The following is an 18,882-nucleotide window of genomic DNA, read 5'->3' on the forward strand; positions in this document are numbered from 1 at the left end:
AGTACAAATCAATTGCTAATTACATTGTATCAAAATTATTTAAATGTTATTTTTACCATGCACCAATGATAAGACAGAATAGCTCAGTGGAGTGCAGAGAGTTAACAAGCAGAAAGTTTGTGATTCAATCCACATTTTATTAAAAATGGGTCAAAGACAGAAAAGGCCGGGTTGCATATGTATACAAAATATCATAAGACAGTAAGACAGTAAGACAAACTTTATTTATAGTCGGTTATGATTAACAGTACAAAACATAAGCTTTAAGCTTGTATCCGACATGAACAAAATATAGAAAATGATAATAAGAAACAAAGAAAACAAAAACAAACAGACACCATAAGATAAAAATACATACAATTAATTTATATAGTCATTGTAATGAAATCTGAGCATTTACAATGAAAATATAGTCATATCTATTAACAGGGTTTTACATATATACAGATACATAGTACATAATTCAAGGAAAAGACTAAATTTATTTACAAGCAAAAAACAGGAATCAAGTAAAATAGAACATAAACGATTAGATGCACATAGAGCAGGCACACTTGTCATTACTCCATGTTTCAATTAGTTGTTTAAACTCATTTAAGTCAGATGTACATCTTAGATCATTAGATAAACTATTCCAGATTTTAGATGCTTCAAAGCGAAAACTCTTTTTACCATAATTGGTTGTGCGTACTTTAGGTACATCTAAAGTTTTTTGGTATCTAAAATTATAATTTGATGAACGCACATTAACAAGTTCTTGAACATACTTAGGAGAAATGCTGTTAAGACATTTAAAAACTTCAATAGCGAGTTGTTTAATTCATGAGGCTGTGATGTTACTTAAATTTTCTACCACTGACCATTGATGTTGAAAATTTAACCAAGTCGGTAAACCTGAAGTGGATGAGCATCAGACCTCAAATGGAATCCCACAATATGGGACCACATGTCAATGCTGTGAACCACATATCAAGAGGCTGTGGTAAGTAGTTGCTGAGAAAATTGTTATGAAAATTTCCTACTATTGATCATTTAAATGCCAAAAATTTAACTAAGTCGGCAAACAGGAAGTGGATAAGCGACAGACCTGAAATCGAATCCCACAGTATGGGACCATGTGTTGGTGCTGTATACCAAATATCAAAAGGATGTAATAAGTAGTTGCTAAGAAAACTATTATGAAAATTTCCTACTATTGACCATTAATTTTGAAAATTTAACTAATTTTAGTCTGCAAACAGGAAGTGGATGAGCGACAGACCTGAAATCAAATCCCACAGTATGGGACCATGTGTTGATGCTGTTTACCAAAAATCAAAAGGTTGGATTAGTAGATGCTGAGAAAACTGTTACGAAAATTTCCTACCATTGACCATTAATGTCGAAAATTTAACTAAGTTGGCAAACAGGAAGTGGATGAGCGACAGACCTGAAATCGAATTCCACGTATGGGACCACATGTTAATGCTGTATGCCATATATCAAGAGGCTGTGATAAGTAGCTGCTGAGAAAACTTTTACTAAAATAAACACAATTACAAGTATCATTCTATAGAAATTCACGTTACATGCACTACGGCAGTAATTAAAGCCGTCCGGGTAAACGTCATCTATATATTGACTTGCACATTTCACTTATTTCACAAGTTATTTTCTTTTTATCTTTAATAAAGACAGCAAATAAACAAACAAAATCAGTTACAACACCTCTAATGTTGCATCAATTAACCTTAATTGCCTTTATCACGATCACGAGGTGTAAAAAACATGTGTCGCTGGCTGTCACTTATTTAGAACATGTCGACCAGTGTTCGACCGAAAAGGTGTGATTTTAACTATATTTCTACCGAAGGGACCAGAGATCAGGTTCGAGAGTTCAAGCGATCGGTGTTCGAGCGATCAGAGGTAGACCAATATATATTATATAGAAATTTTGCCAGGACTGGGCAATGTGTTCCAGCGAAGGGAGGTATTTGGGCGATCCGAGTTCAAGCAAACGAAGTTTACCTGTAGTTAGTATATACATACACCCACAATGGAATAATAAAGGAACAGATAAATAGCAGGGATGATCCAGTTTTAAAATAGTATGTTCAACCAAGAGACAACGTACGCAAAATAGGCATGTTAATATTTTCAGACAATAACAGTATTTGTTAGACATGGGGGATGACAGTCGGGCAAACCAATGATTCATCTTGATTAAGGGATAAGAATAACATTTGTAAACAATTTCCTTTAGAGAGGATTTTTGATCAGTAAAGAATTTAAAATGATGAAATAGATGCAGTCCCTCCCCCCACCCCCAGGATTTTTATTAAGTTGCCAAAATTGCCAGCATTAAAATGTTGCAAACCATTCCACTTTAACAATATGTTTTTAGATAATTTTGAAAGAAATTACTCTCCATACCCTCTGTTTAATAACCAATACCAGTTATATGGTTTCAGTCAAACAGTGGTAATGCAAACGTTTCCACATACAACATCGCTACTGATTAGTTTAAGAAGCATGTGAATGACTTAAGTGTCAAGCTTTTGTTACAATCAAGCTTAAATAAATGAGCCACGCCATGACAAAACCAAAATAATGCATTTGTGACCAGCATGGTTCCAGACCAGCCTGCGCATCTGATCAGGATCCATGCTGTTCGCTATCAGTTTCTCTACTTGTTATAGGGTCTGTAAGCGAACAGCATGGTTTCTGATCAGGCTGCGCAGGCTGGTCTGGATTCATGCTGGTCGCAAACACATTATGTTGGTTTTGTCATGACGCGGCTCAAATAGTAAATAAAACATTTAACACATATTTTATTCAAATAGGCTACTTGATAAAATAAGCAGCTCACTCTTAAGGGGAACAGTGGTCTCATGGTAAAACAAAGACACAGAAGTCCAAGGTCAAGTTTTAGTATATCAGCACTGTTAGTTTACTAAACAAACTTTCCTCACATCGCTTCTCTTTATCCAAGTATAAAAACCGTATGTGGTAGTCTGTTTTATAACTGTATTTACATAATGCTGACTATTGATAAGCAGACTGACTGATTCTCATAGAATATTGATAGAGGGATACTTGATGTCTGATCACTATGGAACAGAATTAATGCATTTATTCTATCTTGCTTGATGACATTGGAACTTGCATTATGCTTAATTCCATCTTGCTTGATGACATTGGAACTTGCATTATGCTTGATTCCATCTTGCTTGATGACATTGGAACTTGCATTATGCTTAATTCCATCTTGCTACATGACATTAGAACTTGCATTATGATTGATTCCATCTTGCTTTATGATATTTAAACGTTGCATTATTCTGGATTCCATTTTTCATTATTTCATTCAAACATTTCGTAGTGACCAATTCTTTCATTGAGTGATAACTATTAAACTGGAACAAGCCATTTGGAATACTAAAATGTTAACGTCTTATACCTTATGTATAAGCTACCTTTCTTCATGCTCTATACAAACCATTAACGGTTTAGTTTTTTTGTATTACTTTTATGTAGAAGTCATTTAAAATTGACTATTTTTGTTCTCTGATGGATTTTGTTAAAATGGGACTTATTTGATTTACAGCTCGCATGGCGTGATTACTACTAGCTTTCGCTTATATCCATTATTCAGTGTTTATGCTTAATAAAGCTCGGTGTCTGAGGCTTTGTGGATTATGTTTGATCATCTTACATTATGATAAACAATTTAAACAATGTCTAGCGATTTGTGAACTGTTAAGGGGCGAGAACTCTGTTCTATATCAACGGATTTTTTCCATGATTCGCCTATCATCGGAATTTTCCGTACATGTATATATTACGGAATACCGTTAGGGCCATCGTGGTTATACGTTAAAATACAGAGGGGGGACAATGCTATAAATACGTACCAAGCGCTTAATACATAAATTGCAGTGGAAAGAATATAAATACAAGTAGTAAGGATTATGCAATATAATTTTATACATGTATATGTTATACAGTCTAATAGAAAAAATATGCTCGTAAACAGTTTTGTTCAATGGGGCAGTTATACGTACAGTGGCGGATTCAGGCCTTGCTTAAGGGCTGCAACCTACCCCCAAAGATACGTTGATGAGCTGGGATGGAATATATACGTGTAAGTTTCATGCAATAGTGGTCATAGTATACTCCCTTATCAAAACATATAATGCTGTCATCCAGTTGTTAAGCACCTGCCTACGATTGCGAAGGTCTTTATCTAATGGCTTGGACATTGAAAAGCAAAACTTATTAATTGGCCTTTTAACTTAATAAATGTCTCAGTCACTAATAGTGGCGAATAGGTATGTAACACATTAAAATATACATGTATAATAAGGAAAGAAGGAAGTTGTTTATTTTTGTGACATGTGCATAGTCAATTACAAATGTTGGGCATATGTGTGTCTGATTATAGATCATACATCCCACACACACCGCCACATTCACATACATTTGTGCTTAAAGATATACTATGCACATCTTTCAGTAATATATTTTTATCACAGAAATTTATTGAAATCTATAAAATTCTTACTAAATATGTTCTTTTTAAATAAAAACACATACACATAATGTATAGGAATCTACTTTCCTTATTACGGGTCAAGTAAAGTTGTGCCTGTCTTTAAAAGAAACTTCCATATATATTTTTGTAATAACACTATACATGAATATTCATACTGCCCAATTACAGTGTAAAGTATTTAAAGCACAATGTTTGTGTGAAGCCAAATTATATTTATTTTATTTTACAAAAAAAAATCAAGTTTGTACTGTACTAAGTCGTGGCCACGAGTTACTAAGTGACATGTGTGTGTTTTTATTTATCTCTTTAGTTATGGCCCTTTGTTGGGACAATTCTATGATAGAATTGGTCATTTTTGTACGTACAAAGGCCTGTTAACATTGTTTATACCATAACTTGAGAGGGACTTAGTCCTGGTTTTATTTTATTGGGAAGGGACATTGCCCATGGACAGTAGATATCCTATAAGGATGTTTGAGGTCACAGGTCAGATAAACATGACACTTCATGCAAAATCCTTGTCTGATGAATGATTTAGAAAGAATAAGCCGTAGTTTATATAACCTAAAAAGATCAGTAGATGACACCTAATAATTTTTAGGCAATTTGGTCAGAAATCAGGGTACAATGACGCTAAATCTTTGACCAATCAATAACTTGTATAAAGGGCACTTTTACGGACAAGTGAAGTAGGGGCATCCTTGTTAGGAAAATTCATATAAATAGTGTAATTTGATTGGTTATTTATCTCGTTCGCACGACTTAACTTTTTCGTGGCCACGACTAAACTTTCTCGTGGCCACGACATAGTAACTTGTTCCAACGACTTATTTATCTCGTGGCCACGACTTAGTAACTCGTGGCCACGACTAAGTTATCTCGTTCCCACGACTTAATTACCTCGTGGCCACGATTTAGTAACTCGTGGCCACAACATAGTATCTCGTTCCCACGACTTAACTATCTCGTGGCCACGACTTAGTAACACGTGGCCACAGTATCTCGTGCGCACGAGATAAATAAAAACACACACATGTCACCTTCGTGCCACCTTAAGTTTGATAAAATTCAATTTCACTTATCACACACGCTCAAAAAGAAGTGTAAACAATTGTATAAGAGGTGAGTTGCCACTTGTAGGATGAGTTATTAGAGACATATATAACTTTTTTTTCCACATGCTGGCGGAATCTTCAAAAACACGCACTTTTCGTCTGTCGCATCGTGTTCTCTTGTTTTTTAGTAAATTTACATGTCAGTCCCCAACCAACACTGTTCTGTATACGCCCCTATATAAAGTGGACGTAACTTTTGTTTACTCCACGTGCCAAAATACGGGATCATCCGGAAAATAACGGGATGTACCGACAAAGCGACACCTGCTGTCATAATATGAACACAAATTATTGCAACTCGCATTATGCTTACTGCCAACTGCTTAGTGCGTACTGTCACATGCGACTATAATATCGCTATCGTTGTCATCTTCGTTGTCGATGCGCAGTGATCATGTATTGCATTATATTTGTAATCAGTGAATATATTGAAGCATATGAATGCTAAGACACATCAAATCAGCCAATTATTGATCAAAATGAATAATTTAATTTGACATAATGTCGACAATATAAGTGGCAGATTTATAGCAAATTAAAGATACAACTACCATGTTACATATAGTTATATAGAATGTTATCTTAAACACCAAACATAATACGTTGTCCTTAAAAAAAGATGCAATTAAACATATAGCATATTAAAATATGTGAGTTTGATGGTTTAGTAGGGAACACACAAGGTTGCAATTACATGAAAGTGCATTCAGTAATCATAAGGCATGATTGAATTCAGCAAAACGCAGGTTTTCATTGTCATAAAGAAGTATAGAAGCAAGCATAATGTAAGTTCCGATATCATAAAGCAAGATGGAATAAATGCATTAATTCTGTTCCATAGATCACCAAAGATAGAAGCTGTTTAGTTGGTGAATATGCCCAAGTCATGATTATTATTTTTCTAGACTATTAAAATAAAATGCCTCTACTTATTGAACAATTTTATGAATGGCCATCACAAACAAATTTACACCCTTTTTTACCTAGCATTCTGCGAGATTTACTCTTCAATGATCAAATAAAATGTTAGCTATGAAATTATATGCACAAAACAGAAAAGTATTAAGGTGAATATTTTTATTATAAGAAAAAATTGTGATTTTTCATTTCCATGAAGAAATTGTAATTATTCTTTATGAATAGGGTACTCTGCTTGTCTAACTTGTCAAAGATTTTGAGCCTGGTGATAGTTGTTGACTAGATGACAATATTAGCCCAACAAAAAGACGAGGATTTAAATAACAGAAGAGGGCCATGATGCTCATATGTTTATCATTGGCTAAATCAATGCTTCTGAGGGATCACACTTTATCCAGATTTAAGTTGTGGTATAAAGTTACTGTTACACATCTTTGATGTTGATACTGCAAACAATTTCTATCTAATTCAGGAATCTTTTAGGGGATCAGATTGGTTGACATATCATTGACAGCAGCTTTACATGATGTTAGGATGAATAGTTTATCCACATATACCTTAGCTTTAAGGACCTCAATGCCCATTTTCTTTTATTCAAATTACTTTAATACTAATTACCTAAGAGTCTAGTTGGTCTAGGGCATTAAAATGTTCAGTTAAAATTTGAAAAATAGTAAGGTTTTGTGCTAAATGTTATTTTGTCCAAGTATTAACCATCTTCATTAACAATACAAAGAGCAATGAGGTCTAGTACTTAGTCATATTTCCAATCTAGAACTCAACAAGAAATTTACTGTCACTGTGACCTGTCTACCGACCATGGGCAATGCCCATACCAACAGAACTTATGACCTTTTCCTTCTCAAGTTGTTGATTGTATGAAGATTTTACACAAATATCACTACGACCTTGACCTTTGGCCTTTATTACTTTAAAATCAGTATGGGTAATCTACTAGCGATGAGCAAAGTCCATGACATACATAACATAACATGCAGCCTATTCCTTCTAAAGTTATTGGTCCAATAATGACAACATGATGTAATATGTAGAATGATCTTCTGGTGATAAAAGCTTTTTGCATGACTGTTCAAATCAAATAAAACATATATAATATACAAAAAAACCAAGTAATTTAACACTTCAATTTCAGACGTACAAATGGGATTTTTACTCCTGAAAGTATACCAAATTTGCCATTTTTCCCATGCAAATCCATACTGCTTACATAATATACTGCTAGTGAGTGGACATGAAATTACTGTACAGATGGATGCATAGCCTTCAGACAACATGCCATCACAAAAGTTCACCATTACAGTCTGTCAGTTTGAAAAATCACTGACTCTGACCAAAAATCTGGTTTTTTGACTAAATGTCAGTAGTTTACCATGGTCTTGGCAAAGGAAAAAAAAACATTTTGTAGTATTAGAATAAAATATAACATACTTTGGTGAATCCAGTTCCTCTGTCTCTTCATTACTAGGTACTGTGTTGACAAACTCTTGTAGAGAAGGTCGTAGTTGTTTGGCCTCGCCATTCTGTGACCTTCTTTTCTTTATTGACTTAGGTAGAGTGGAGAAATCTGTTGTATGTTTGTTTATCATGTTTGGCCTCTTCATCTGTCCGTAAGGGCTAATATGACGTGGACGCTTCTTCAATAATAAAATGACCTCCTTCGGATTCTCTTTCAGCAGACTGACAAGTTTTGTCAGTGACCACCCTGCCTAAAATGTCAAATATAAATAGTTACAAAATAATTGAGTAAATTTATAGACAAATCATTCTAGAAGATAATTCAAACAAAAAAAACATCTGTTAGCTTAACACTTCAAATGATTACAACTAGTATTATCTTCTGACAACAAAGGCACTATTTCTTAACTGAAACATGGACATCATAATGTTAGATTAGATAAAAAAAGGAACAAGTATGGTAATACTTTGAGCATTTGCAATTAATGAACATTAACTAGTTTTTCTATTGAACTGTTCTTAACCAGTAAACTTTAATATGCAGTCTAATGCTATATCTGTCCAGATTAAAGGGAGATAACTTACCACAATTTGACTATTGACCTGTATCACCTCATCTCCTTTCTCAATTTTACCACATAAATCTGCTGGTGACTGAAAATGAATCAAGTTAAATATACTTCATTTTATAGAATATGAATATTATAAAAATTTTAATGTATGCTTTACAAACTTGAATGTTGCCTTCTGATGTTGGCCAAAATCAAACTTCTTAAATAAATTGTTTCTAATTACTGTTCTTGTATAGTTTCTAAATCTGCTAGTTATGACTATTTTGTAAGTATTCAACAGTTTTTCAGTAATATTGTAGCTTTGACTAGCAAGAGCTCCTGAATACTAATGTTGTAAACCTGTTTCTCTGCCATTTCCTGCCAATTTCTCAGAATGAAACAATAAAGATGTATAAAGCATTTTGTCATCAACAAAGTTGTCTCAGAAAAAGCAAATGTAGAGGTCATGGACGCCAGTCGAAGGTCCATTGACCTTATATTACACCTATAGCATCAACCACTTGTTAGCATATCGTTTTCTTTGTCATCTAGACTTACCATATCTTTTATTCCACTGATCACATGGACACCATAGTATGATGATTGTATGTGCATACCCTGTAAAACAAACATTAATTGTAAGTTATATATATACCGGTATATATAATTGAAACATTGTTTGTAAAATGAAATTTATTTTGGGTCATGGTTAAATCACAGACAAAATTACAGTAGAGTCCAATAGTCACGCTGCTTGAAAATATGTGCGGAAACTTTTATGTCTCTTAGATTATAGTAAAAATATAGAGAGTAACAACTTATAAAATAACATTTTAACAAGATATGTTTGTAAAACATGTATGCCCCCTATCGGCAGCCAATTAGTCATGTGATCAGGTTATTATGCATGACTTTTGACCCAGTGAACAAACAATTAATAAGGGTTATCTAGTATCTACCGGTCATGACTAGTCACAAGGTAATAATTATTGTGACCCCATAGGTTGTGTGCAGCAATTTAAGTTATTACAAATCTTACCAAATAATATATGCATAAATTTTATGAATCATGTAAGCCTCATTAATGACAGCCAAGGTGTTATATTACATAAGACCTTCAAATGTGTATACCAAAAGCATTAAATTTAGTTTAATTTAAAAAATATCAACCAAGGCAACTTGAGTTGTTGAGTTATTGGTCAGAAACCATCATTAAGTACAAGGTCAATATGACATTGACCCCTTGACCCCAAAATCAATAGGGGTCATCTACTGGTCATGACCAATCATCATACAAAGTTTGAAGTTCCTAGGCCTAAGCGTTTGTTAGTTATTGATCGGAAACCGTTTTTACCTAAGAGGTCAATGTGACCTTGACCTTTGACCCCTTGACCCCAAAATCTATAGGGGTCATCTACTGATCATGACCAATCACCATATCAAGTTTGAAGTTCTTAGGCCTAAGGGTTCTTTAGTTATTGATCGGAAACCGTTTATGCTTACAAGGTCAATGTGACCTTGACCTTTGACCCCTTGACCCCAAAATCAATAGGGGTCATCTACTGGTCATGACCAATCACCATACCAAGTTTGAAGTTCCTAGGCCTAAGGGTTCTTTAGTTATCACTCGGAAACCATTTGGTCTACGGACCGACGGACAGACAAGTGCAAACCAATATACCCCCTCTTCTTCGAAGTGGGGGCATAATAAATTTCTCTTCAATCAAAATGCTTTACTGCTTCATTATTTTTTTTAATCAATATCTACTATAGTATTTCACCATTACATTATAACGTAATGGCTACTTATCATACCCCGCTATTGTCTATAACTACGAAACATTGAAATGTCAACTGTTTTACAATAAAACAATGCTATGAAAATTCAAATAAATACAATAAAAGTTATTACTATCATGTTATTACACCTATTCATTAGTCAAAAGCTATCCAAATTAGGTTAACCTATGTTTGTGCCCAGGACAAGTATTATATTGCAGGGCGAGTGGTGTTTTGTATCCACTTGCCCTGCAGGACAAGTACAAAAAATTTCTAGTCCTGCAATTCAAGGACATAAAGTAATCTCACCAGTTCTTCTCCTTGCTTTTTCCTGATGGTTGCCTGTTCCAGTGATGCTGGCTGTAGATACAGGGGGTCCAGGTGACTTTCTGGGGAACCAATCACAATCTTCTCACAAATGTCTGATAATGTTTTAGTCTGAAGTACAAAAATGACCATCAACATTTAAACATTAAATTTTAGAGTCTACATTATTTGTGCCTGAGCATTATTTATTTAAATATTCTTGATAATCACATTAATTATTAACTAAACTGTCTATGTTAGAAAATATTTTACTGACTTATATTAACCTCACTATGCTAAAATCTTAAATGGACTTTCTGAACAAAACCATTCATCATTTTTAGGAAAACCTTTAAAATTAGAACTGACTGAATTGACTGAGTAGCAAAGCGTCCAGATCATAATCGGATGGCATGGTGGAACGTGCTGGCTGATCTTGGTCTACACTATTCACATGGGTAGAATCAGTGGCTGCCAGCAGATTAAACACCTTTATCAAGTGAAGCTTTAAACCAAACAAAATATGTTATCTTGAGCAAACTGTATATATGGGTGCACACTTAAAATTTTCTATAACCTTTCATTATGAATTATTTTAAGTGATGGATAAAGGTATACAATATTTACAGTAGTAGTCAGGTTTAACTCTATGTCTGGTATGGTTGCCTCCCTTTGACACATGTTGATCAGGTCAAGTCCGAGTTTCACTATAGTGTTTCTTACCAGGCAAAGATCATGAAAACCACTAAATGGTGCCCTGAAAGTCAAATGATAGTATATAATTTATAACATATTAAAATATTTTTTTAGAATTTTAGGCATAATAATTTCAAAATCCAACCAAAGTCAAATTATCTTATTTCTACATAATTGAGAGATATCATAACTATTTTGTTTCCTTTATTGCCGTAATTTGGTGTAAACATTTTACAAAGGAAAATAAATGTTTGACTGTTCAGATACTACGTAATCAATATTATAATAGTTTACATTGACATTTTCAGTTATTCTAAAATATCTCAATTGATACAATTTGCAATGTAATCATAAATTTGACTAGAAGTCAAAAACTGATGAAAATTGGTGTTCAACTTAAAATATGACTATCAATCAATTAATCAATCAATCAATCAATCAATCAATTAGTAAAAATAAGTAGATAAATTTAGGAATTAATTAATGATAGAGCCTTTTTTAAATGTTCAAAATATGTAAATAGTATTTGAAATATTTATGATTTGACAATAGACAATCATTTACTATTAAGTGAACCTACTTATCCATCCAGCCCACCAAGCTCTTTAATGTAGCAACAAGATCAGCAACAGATGACAATATCCCCACTGACAAACGTTTATGATTGTCACCAGAATGATGTGTTGTGTTAGCACGATTACGGTCATTCTCGCCAGTACGGGCACGTACATCGCCATTCAGACTGCGAGCTTTACAACCCAACTGAAGAGCTAACGATTGTAAATTCTCAGTCTCGTATCCATATCTCTGCAAAAATCAGATAACTTTTATACAGAATTTATTTCAATTCAATTGTGTAGGAAGCTACAAACTTATAGACTTGCCTGAACAGATGACTTAGAATATATTTAACTAGTCACATACATGTATATTGATTATATTATAGATTATTTTTTTAATTGTTACAAAATAAAATTTTAACCCAAATAAATATATTTTACACAAAAGTCAAAGGAGCGTTAATAAATCAATAATCAATGAAAATTACCTAAACATCCGGAATAGCTTTCAATTGGCATCAAATTATAGAAACACAAAATTATATTTATATGTGTCAGACAACCAAAAAAGTTCACATGACAGTGTAACTTTATTAACTTTTATTTATGTGTGCAATGTGGTTCAGGGCTCACGCTGTCGGTCGCCATAGTCGCCATTTGCGATTATTTTATAAGATTGGCGATTATTTTTGCATTTTGGCTACAAAATCTGGCGATTATATTTTACTTCCAACAGTGTTTATATAAGGTGTAAAAATCGATAATGAATGCAGTAGACCCAATTAACACCAGCAGGGTGCATTTAATTGAGTGTCAACTTTTTACCGGTCACGTGCTGCTAACTATATTGCCCGAGGTGATAAAATACATGCGAGATGTATTATTGTATAAGTACTTTAAAGATATTGTCCAGCATTTATAATAGCCATCAAATATCCGTCAATTAGCCACAAAAATCGTTTTAAAATTGATAAACTGGAAATTGACTTACCCAAAATTTACCGTGAATTGCAGTAATTGCAAATTTTGTTATTTTTTTGTTTTAAGCTACTTAACTAAATCGCCAGTGGAAAACAATGGTAAAATATTTAAAAAGTATAAACTTCCAAACAACTATTTGCACAACAACCAAAATTGTGAATATTTCTTCAGAAAACAGGAAAAATCCGATTGTCACATATTTTCGCGACACCGATAATTTTGATATTTATTTAAAGGTGAAATAAGCTATGTTCTGTTTAAAAATCTTTACTACTATGGCAGAAAATTTGTATTTCATTGGTGATGATGATATTTTTCAGTAAATTATTCAGAAAAAAGGCTGCATTCTGTGAATGAGTTTGCAAACTTGTGTTATTTCTATAGGCTAATATGACCTAGATCTACTCCAGTTCTGTGTGAAATGTGGAAATTGACAGTGGTTATAGCTGACAAAATTTGAGTAGAACAAACAAAAAAAGTTGTCTGATAACAACATTATGTAAAGTTATAATGAATCTTTAATATTATTGTTGTACAGTAATTATACTAATTATAACGTTTTTATTCTGTTCTATAATAACAATTAAAGTTGTGGTTCTATTTAAAAAAAGGTAGTTATCAATATACACAAATGTGTCAGTTTATTTGAGAATCCTTATAAATATTTAAATGTAATGTTTATTTAATCAACTGCTTATGTTGTTAATCGCTAATTCGTGTATAGTCCGCTGAACTTTTGGCTATTATTTTTTTAAGTTGAAAATATTGGCTATTATTTTATTTGAGCCAGTGTGAGCCCTGGTGGTTCTTCATACCTTCCTTGTTTACATAATGACTATTTTATATCTTAAGACCTTATCACCTTGACGCAGATATATAATTGATAATCAATAGGATTTTTTAGATTCAACTTACAAGGTTTCTTAGTAGATCAATAGCTTCAAGGATGAGTTCTTGGTGACCAAACTTTGTCACATTTAATTTCTCCAAATCAGCATGTGTCATTAACATCAACTTCTTGCCATCTACTCCACTGTTGAGGAAATAGTGCATGTATGGAATCATGGCATCATCCATATCCAGACCTGAAACATAGAGATTTTAACCTAGTGTCATTTCAAGCTGGGCGCCGCCATTTTTAAATGTAACTCAATGATAATCAGTGTATCCAATAATGGTACAATCACAACTTTTTGCTTTGAAAATAATTACCGAGGTGTGTTGATTGAAAAAGGAAGTGGTGCATGAAATACAGAATGATGCCTGTAAAACAAAAAATGTAAAAATATATTTTTTTTTTATCTGATTTCCCCATAATTTCATAGGCTACAATACTGTACTTTCATCAGTGTTCATATAATTATACTGAGAAGTCAAAGGCCGGTACCTCTAAGCAGTTCATAGGCTTTGCCTTCGTTCAATTAAAATGTCGAACTAAAAAAACACATAACTTTTATCTTTGAGAAGTTACAGAGAAGTGTTTATCTTATAAACATTGGTACGAAAAATAATGGGGACGGTTCTTGACAAGGAAGCAAAGTATCGGTAATCATTATACGCGCATCTTTGTTTACCTCGTAACCATTCTGCAACTTGGTCGGCTGTCCATCTCTCAAACTGGATGTTAGCAGCCATCTTCTGGTTGTCTAGAAGCATTTTAAAGTCAAATAATAACTAATTAATTCCAATTTGACAAGCATCTGTCATTATAACGGTGCACCGTTGTAAATACTACCTGTAATAATTTCAATTTCAGGTGTGGCGGAAGTAAATTATGTTAACATCAATTAGGTGATTTCCAACTAGTCTGAAATACCCATCGTAGTCACTAGTGCTAGTAAAAAATATAATTTTTTTTTTTTTAGTATTTAGTACTAAAAATAGTAACAAGTAAAAACATTGTTTATACTTGAATATTTGAGTATATGTGACTGTAGTAGACTGTATATGTATAGATCTACAACATTACATTTTTTCCCACATTCATCTTGTAACTTTTATCATCAGTATGATTAATGCCTAACATATAACATTCTTAGAATTTAATCTACTTTAATAATGTGTTGTAGAAACTAGGGTTCCAAAATACTCAAATCTTCTAGTTCCAGATTACACAAAACTTAATTATAACGTAAGTGAAGGTATATCTTCTTGGAAAATTATTGAATGTTATATGTTCTAAATAAGTGAATACTCCTTGCTGTAGTGACAAATGACGCTAAAAAAGAGTAAAAAGTCAGAACACTGAAAACTTTTTACCATCAATATAAATAAGCCCATACTTATAACTAACGCAGAGCAAAACTATTGTAAGAGACATTTTGGTCAGAAATTATTTTTTTCGGTATAATATTGGAGTAATGATATAAATCTAGAACTATGCCAAACAAATTTCTAGAACAATATTAATATGCAGATTTGAGGCAAACATCAAAACTTATTCGCATGTCGACAAAAATGATAATATTACCAAATTTAAGTGATAAATAAGGGTGCCTAAATATATGGTTAGAAAAAAGTGAAAACAATTAAAGATCAACAAGAAATAGCATCATAAATTAAACCCAGCCCAACAACACCTTACTACAAAGGACAATCGGTAAGACACCCAACAGTCAAAGAAACACACAGTCAAATACCAAGTTATAATAAGAATATTTATTGGCACACAAACAGCGTCGAATGTATTTTCTCAATAGGATATTATGCTCCCATAATAATTATATTAATGAACTCCTCTAATGTTTGTGTTGAAACATAATACATAAAATTGATTGTGAACGTAAAGTCAATCGTATAAAAAATTTTTTAAAGGCAAAGCAAACTTTTTCCTCCAGTAATTCAATCAGTATGGTTCCTACTCAAATAAAACAGCCAGTCATCCTGAACGCAATGGTAAAATAAAGGCCTATATGTAGACATTCTTACTTATGCGGTGTATTAAAGGATCAGCTTCATCAGTTGGACAAGATAACGACGTCTTCTTTAATGAGGTACAAAAACTATAACGTCGATTTTCTGAAATGCTTACTGGTAATGTGACTTGATTTTATGATTTTTCAAGAGCCCCAGAGAAAAGTCAACAATAAGCAGTGGTAAAATAAAGATCAAGACGGTCCAGTCACTGAAAGAACGGTGAAAAGTTTTACACTAGCATACCCATCATGTTTGCAAATTGCTTATTGAATGAGGCATATGTCGAAATAATACTAGAGGATGCAGCATTCTTTGTAATGAAACTATGGTGAACAGGTTAACGATTGTTCTACTAAGAATATATCATGGTTTTCCATAGTAACAGCAGTATGACAGTTTTTGTCCTCTGCGTGAAGCTCATAAACATGTGTATATAACATTTTACACAAATGAAAATAAATTTCTCGAATTTTGATTGGCGAAAATAGTTTTAAGAACCGAAGCGCGCACAATTTACAATGTATTTCTGCATCGTTGACGTGTGCATAAAATATATTATTGCGTATTGTTCTTTATGGTATATTTCTTGATTCAAATTTCAAATGTTACTTCAAAAAATATATAAAAATACACCGCTATGATGACTTTATACTTGAATTACTTTTTATTGCGCAGCGTTCGCGTAGCATTTAACATCATATTAACGTGCGCCTTTTTCCCGCGCTTCTTTGTAAACCTACTAAAAGTGCTGGGGTTTTGTTATGAACTTGTCACTAACAGTTTGCGTTATTATAAATTCGTTATACAAAATTGCTAACTGGATATATGGGAGAATATAGCCTTGCTTGCTTACGCTGCTTTTCATGGAATGACACAAAAGTGTCACATTGAAAGTTCCATGATCACATTGCTGCATCAACACATCTGCGGAGGTTTCTTAACTAAAGCAATTTTTTCTATCTTAATGCTTCAATGCTGAACGTTGCTCAAGTCGGTGCTAAAGGACGTGGACGGCATGCACTGTCGTCTCTGAACATGCTCAATCAAACCGAGTCTGCTACAGCGATCTTAAAGGTTTCCATTTTGATTTATTTTAGTAAAATAGAACGTTTATGTTATAGAAATGATATCGGATCAATCTGCTTAAATCTTTTATAATTTAAACTTCTGTCATTATATGTCATAAAACAGATATGTTCCGTGTATCGTGAAGTATGTGATTGTCAACATAGCGGTGTTTAAGTTACTTAGTGTTTAATGCAGCGAAAACACTTATTGCCCATTGGACACTAAATAATACACAATTACATTGAAACTGTTATATCTGATAAAAATTACATGACAGAGCTGTGAAATGTCATCGAAATACTTGTCTATCTGTCAGGGTGCATTCAAGATACCATCAAATGAGGTTTTGTCTCCGCAAATTGAAAATTTGTAAAATTTAGGTTCAGCGGATATTTAAATACAGGTCCCGCGGAAAGGTAAACAAACATAGGTGACAGTCTGTTACCCAGCATGCAATGGGCTGCCCACTTCCTGAGTACCGATTGAGAAGCAATACGGAATTGGACATAATTAAGTTAATCGGGTATTGCCGACAGGTGTGAGCCGGTAATCAAGGGCAACAATCGTCTTGTTTCGACATTAAAATTGAGGGTTTACTCTTCATAGGATACTTGAAAGAAAGGGTGTGTGCAAATCATGTTGAACTAATTTGTAGGACAGCCACCAATTTCCACAATGCATTTGATTACCATCTATGTTTTCATAGAAATCTCAGTATGAGAATATTCTATATTTCCCAGGTTTTTAGCCTTTAAAGTATAACACGAACACCAAATGATGATTTTCTTATGCTTTCAATTATAAACCTGTCAAAAAAAATGTCTTCATATTTTTAGTACAGACCAGAGCAGTTCATTACGAGTTGTACAACAAGTACATAATCATTTTACTCGTACAATTCACACATACGTAGAATCATACACATATCTGAAGTCACTATGGAAAATATGCAATTATTACTGGTGTACAGTTGTTAGAGAATGAACTGTTGATCGACAAAGACAAAGCTTCTCAAACGTAATGTGAATGCAGGAGTAAGAAAATAAATACACCACTGTGTTCACCTTTAAATATTAGTATAATTAGTTATATAATTTTAAAATTTATTGTTTTGACTGGAACTTTATTGCTTATAAATATTCACTGCAGAAAATGTCAATAAAAAATTTTTCACAATATTTACACGTTTCAAAGATGATAAAAAATATTGTACCGAGTCTGCAATATTCATGACATTTGTAATTTTGTTGTGATTAATGCTACTGAGGGATCACACTTTATCCAGATTTTTACCATTCAATCTTAAAATTTATGATTAATATGTAATTTTATCTATTTAATACGTGTACAAAATGCAAATGGTCACAAAATGCATACATTAAAAACGAATTTAATTTAAGGTAGTACACCCCTAATGCACTGTCTCCACTTTGAAGAGTATCCAAATAGGCTAAAATCACTGTAAAGTGTATTGAAACTGAGGGGGCGTGGGTTCAAACCCCAGAAGGGGCAATTTTTTTTTCTTTCTTTTTTTTCTTTTTAACATTTTTTATTAACCTCTCAGACCCCCTATGGAAGAAAAAAGTGTTTTATTTTAATTATATAATTATTGTAGGTATTTATTTATTAAATAATGCCAAATTTAATAGCAAATATGATACCAGATATTTTCAAAGTTTTAATAAAATAAAAACTAAACGGTTAAAAGTATTTTATATTTTGCAAGACCAAGCAATATACATTAAAGAAAATTTAGGCAAACTTGAAAATAGCCCCTCATTTTTTGAAAATTTTAGGGATATTTTAAATAAGGCTTTTTACATAGGGAATGGTCAAATTTAGTGTTAGAAGTGGGTGGGGTAGGGTTACATTTTATACATATTAAAAACATTTCGTTTAAAAACAATCATTTTGCTTGTTTAATTTGTTACCTATATGTCATTGTTTATTTCTTAACAATTGAGCAAAAGGAAAACATTTTT

At 32.9% G+C, this 18,882-nt stretch overlaps 1 protein-coding gene across 1 annotated transcript in view; it reads right to left on the reverse strand.

Moving 5' to 3' along the window:
* LOC132734894 (uncharacterized) overlaps positions 1 to 14,640 on the reverse strand; it is a 29,403-nt gene extending 14,763 nt beyond the window's left edge. The window contains exons 1-8 of the mRNA XM_060721761.1: positions 14,491 to 14,640; positions 13,832 to 14,001; positions 11,956 to 12,182; positions 11,307 to 11,436; positions 10,683 to 10,811; positions 9,153 to 9,212; positions 8,629 to 8,697; positions 8,017 to 8,294 (exon numbers count right to left, since the gene is read on the reverse strand). Of these exons, the coding sequence (XP_060577744.1) occupies positions 8,017 to 8,294; positions 8,629 to 8,697; positions 9,153 to 9,212; positions 10,683 to 10,811; positions 11,307 to 11,436; positions 11,956 to 12,182; positions 13,832 to 14,001; positions 14,491 to 14,572 (1,145 nt within the window). The 5' untranslated portion in view covers positions 14,573 to 14,640. The remainder of the gene's footprint in view (positions 1 to 8,016; positions 8,295 to 8,628; positions 8,698 to 9,152; positions 9,213 to 10,682; positions 10,812 to 11,306; positions 11,437 to 11,955; positions 12,183 to 13,831; positions 14,002 to 14,490) is intronic.
* Positions 14,641 to 18,882: the final 4,242 nt, after the last annotated feature.

The sequence above is a fragment of the Ruditapes philippinarum genome, unplaced genomic scaffold (genome assembly GCF_026571515.1).
Source record: "Ruditapes philippinarum isolate M1 unplaced genomic scaffold, ASM2657151v2 ctg9615_1_1_1_1, whole genome shotgun sequence".
In the NCBI taxonomy this organism is placed as follows: domain Eukaryota; kingdom Metazoa; phylum Mollusca; class Bivalvia; order Venerida; family Veneridae; genus Ruditapes; species Ruditapes philippinarum.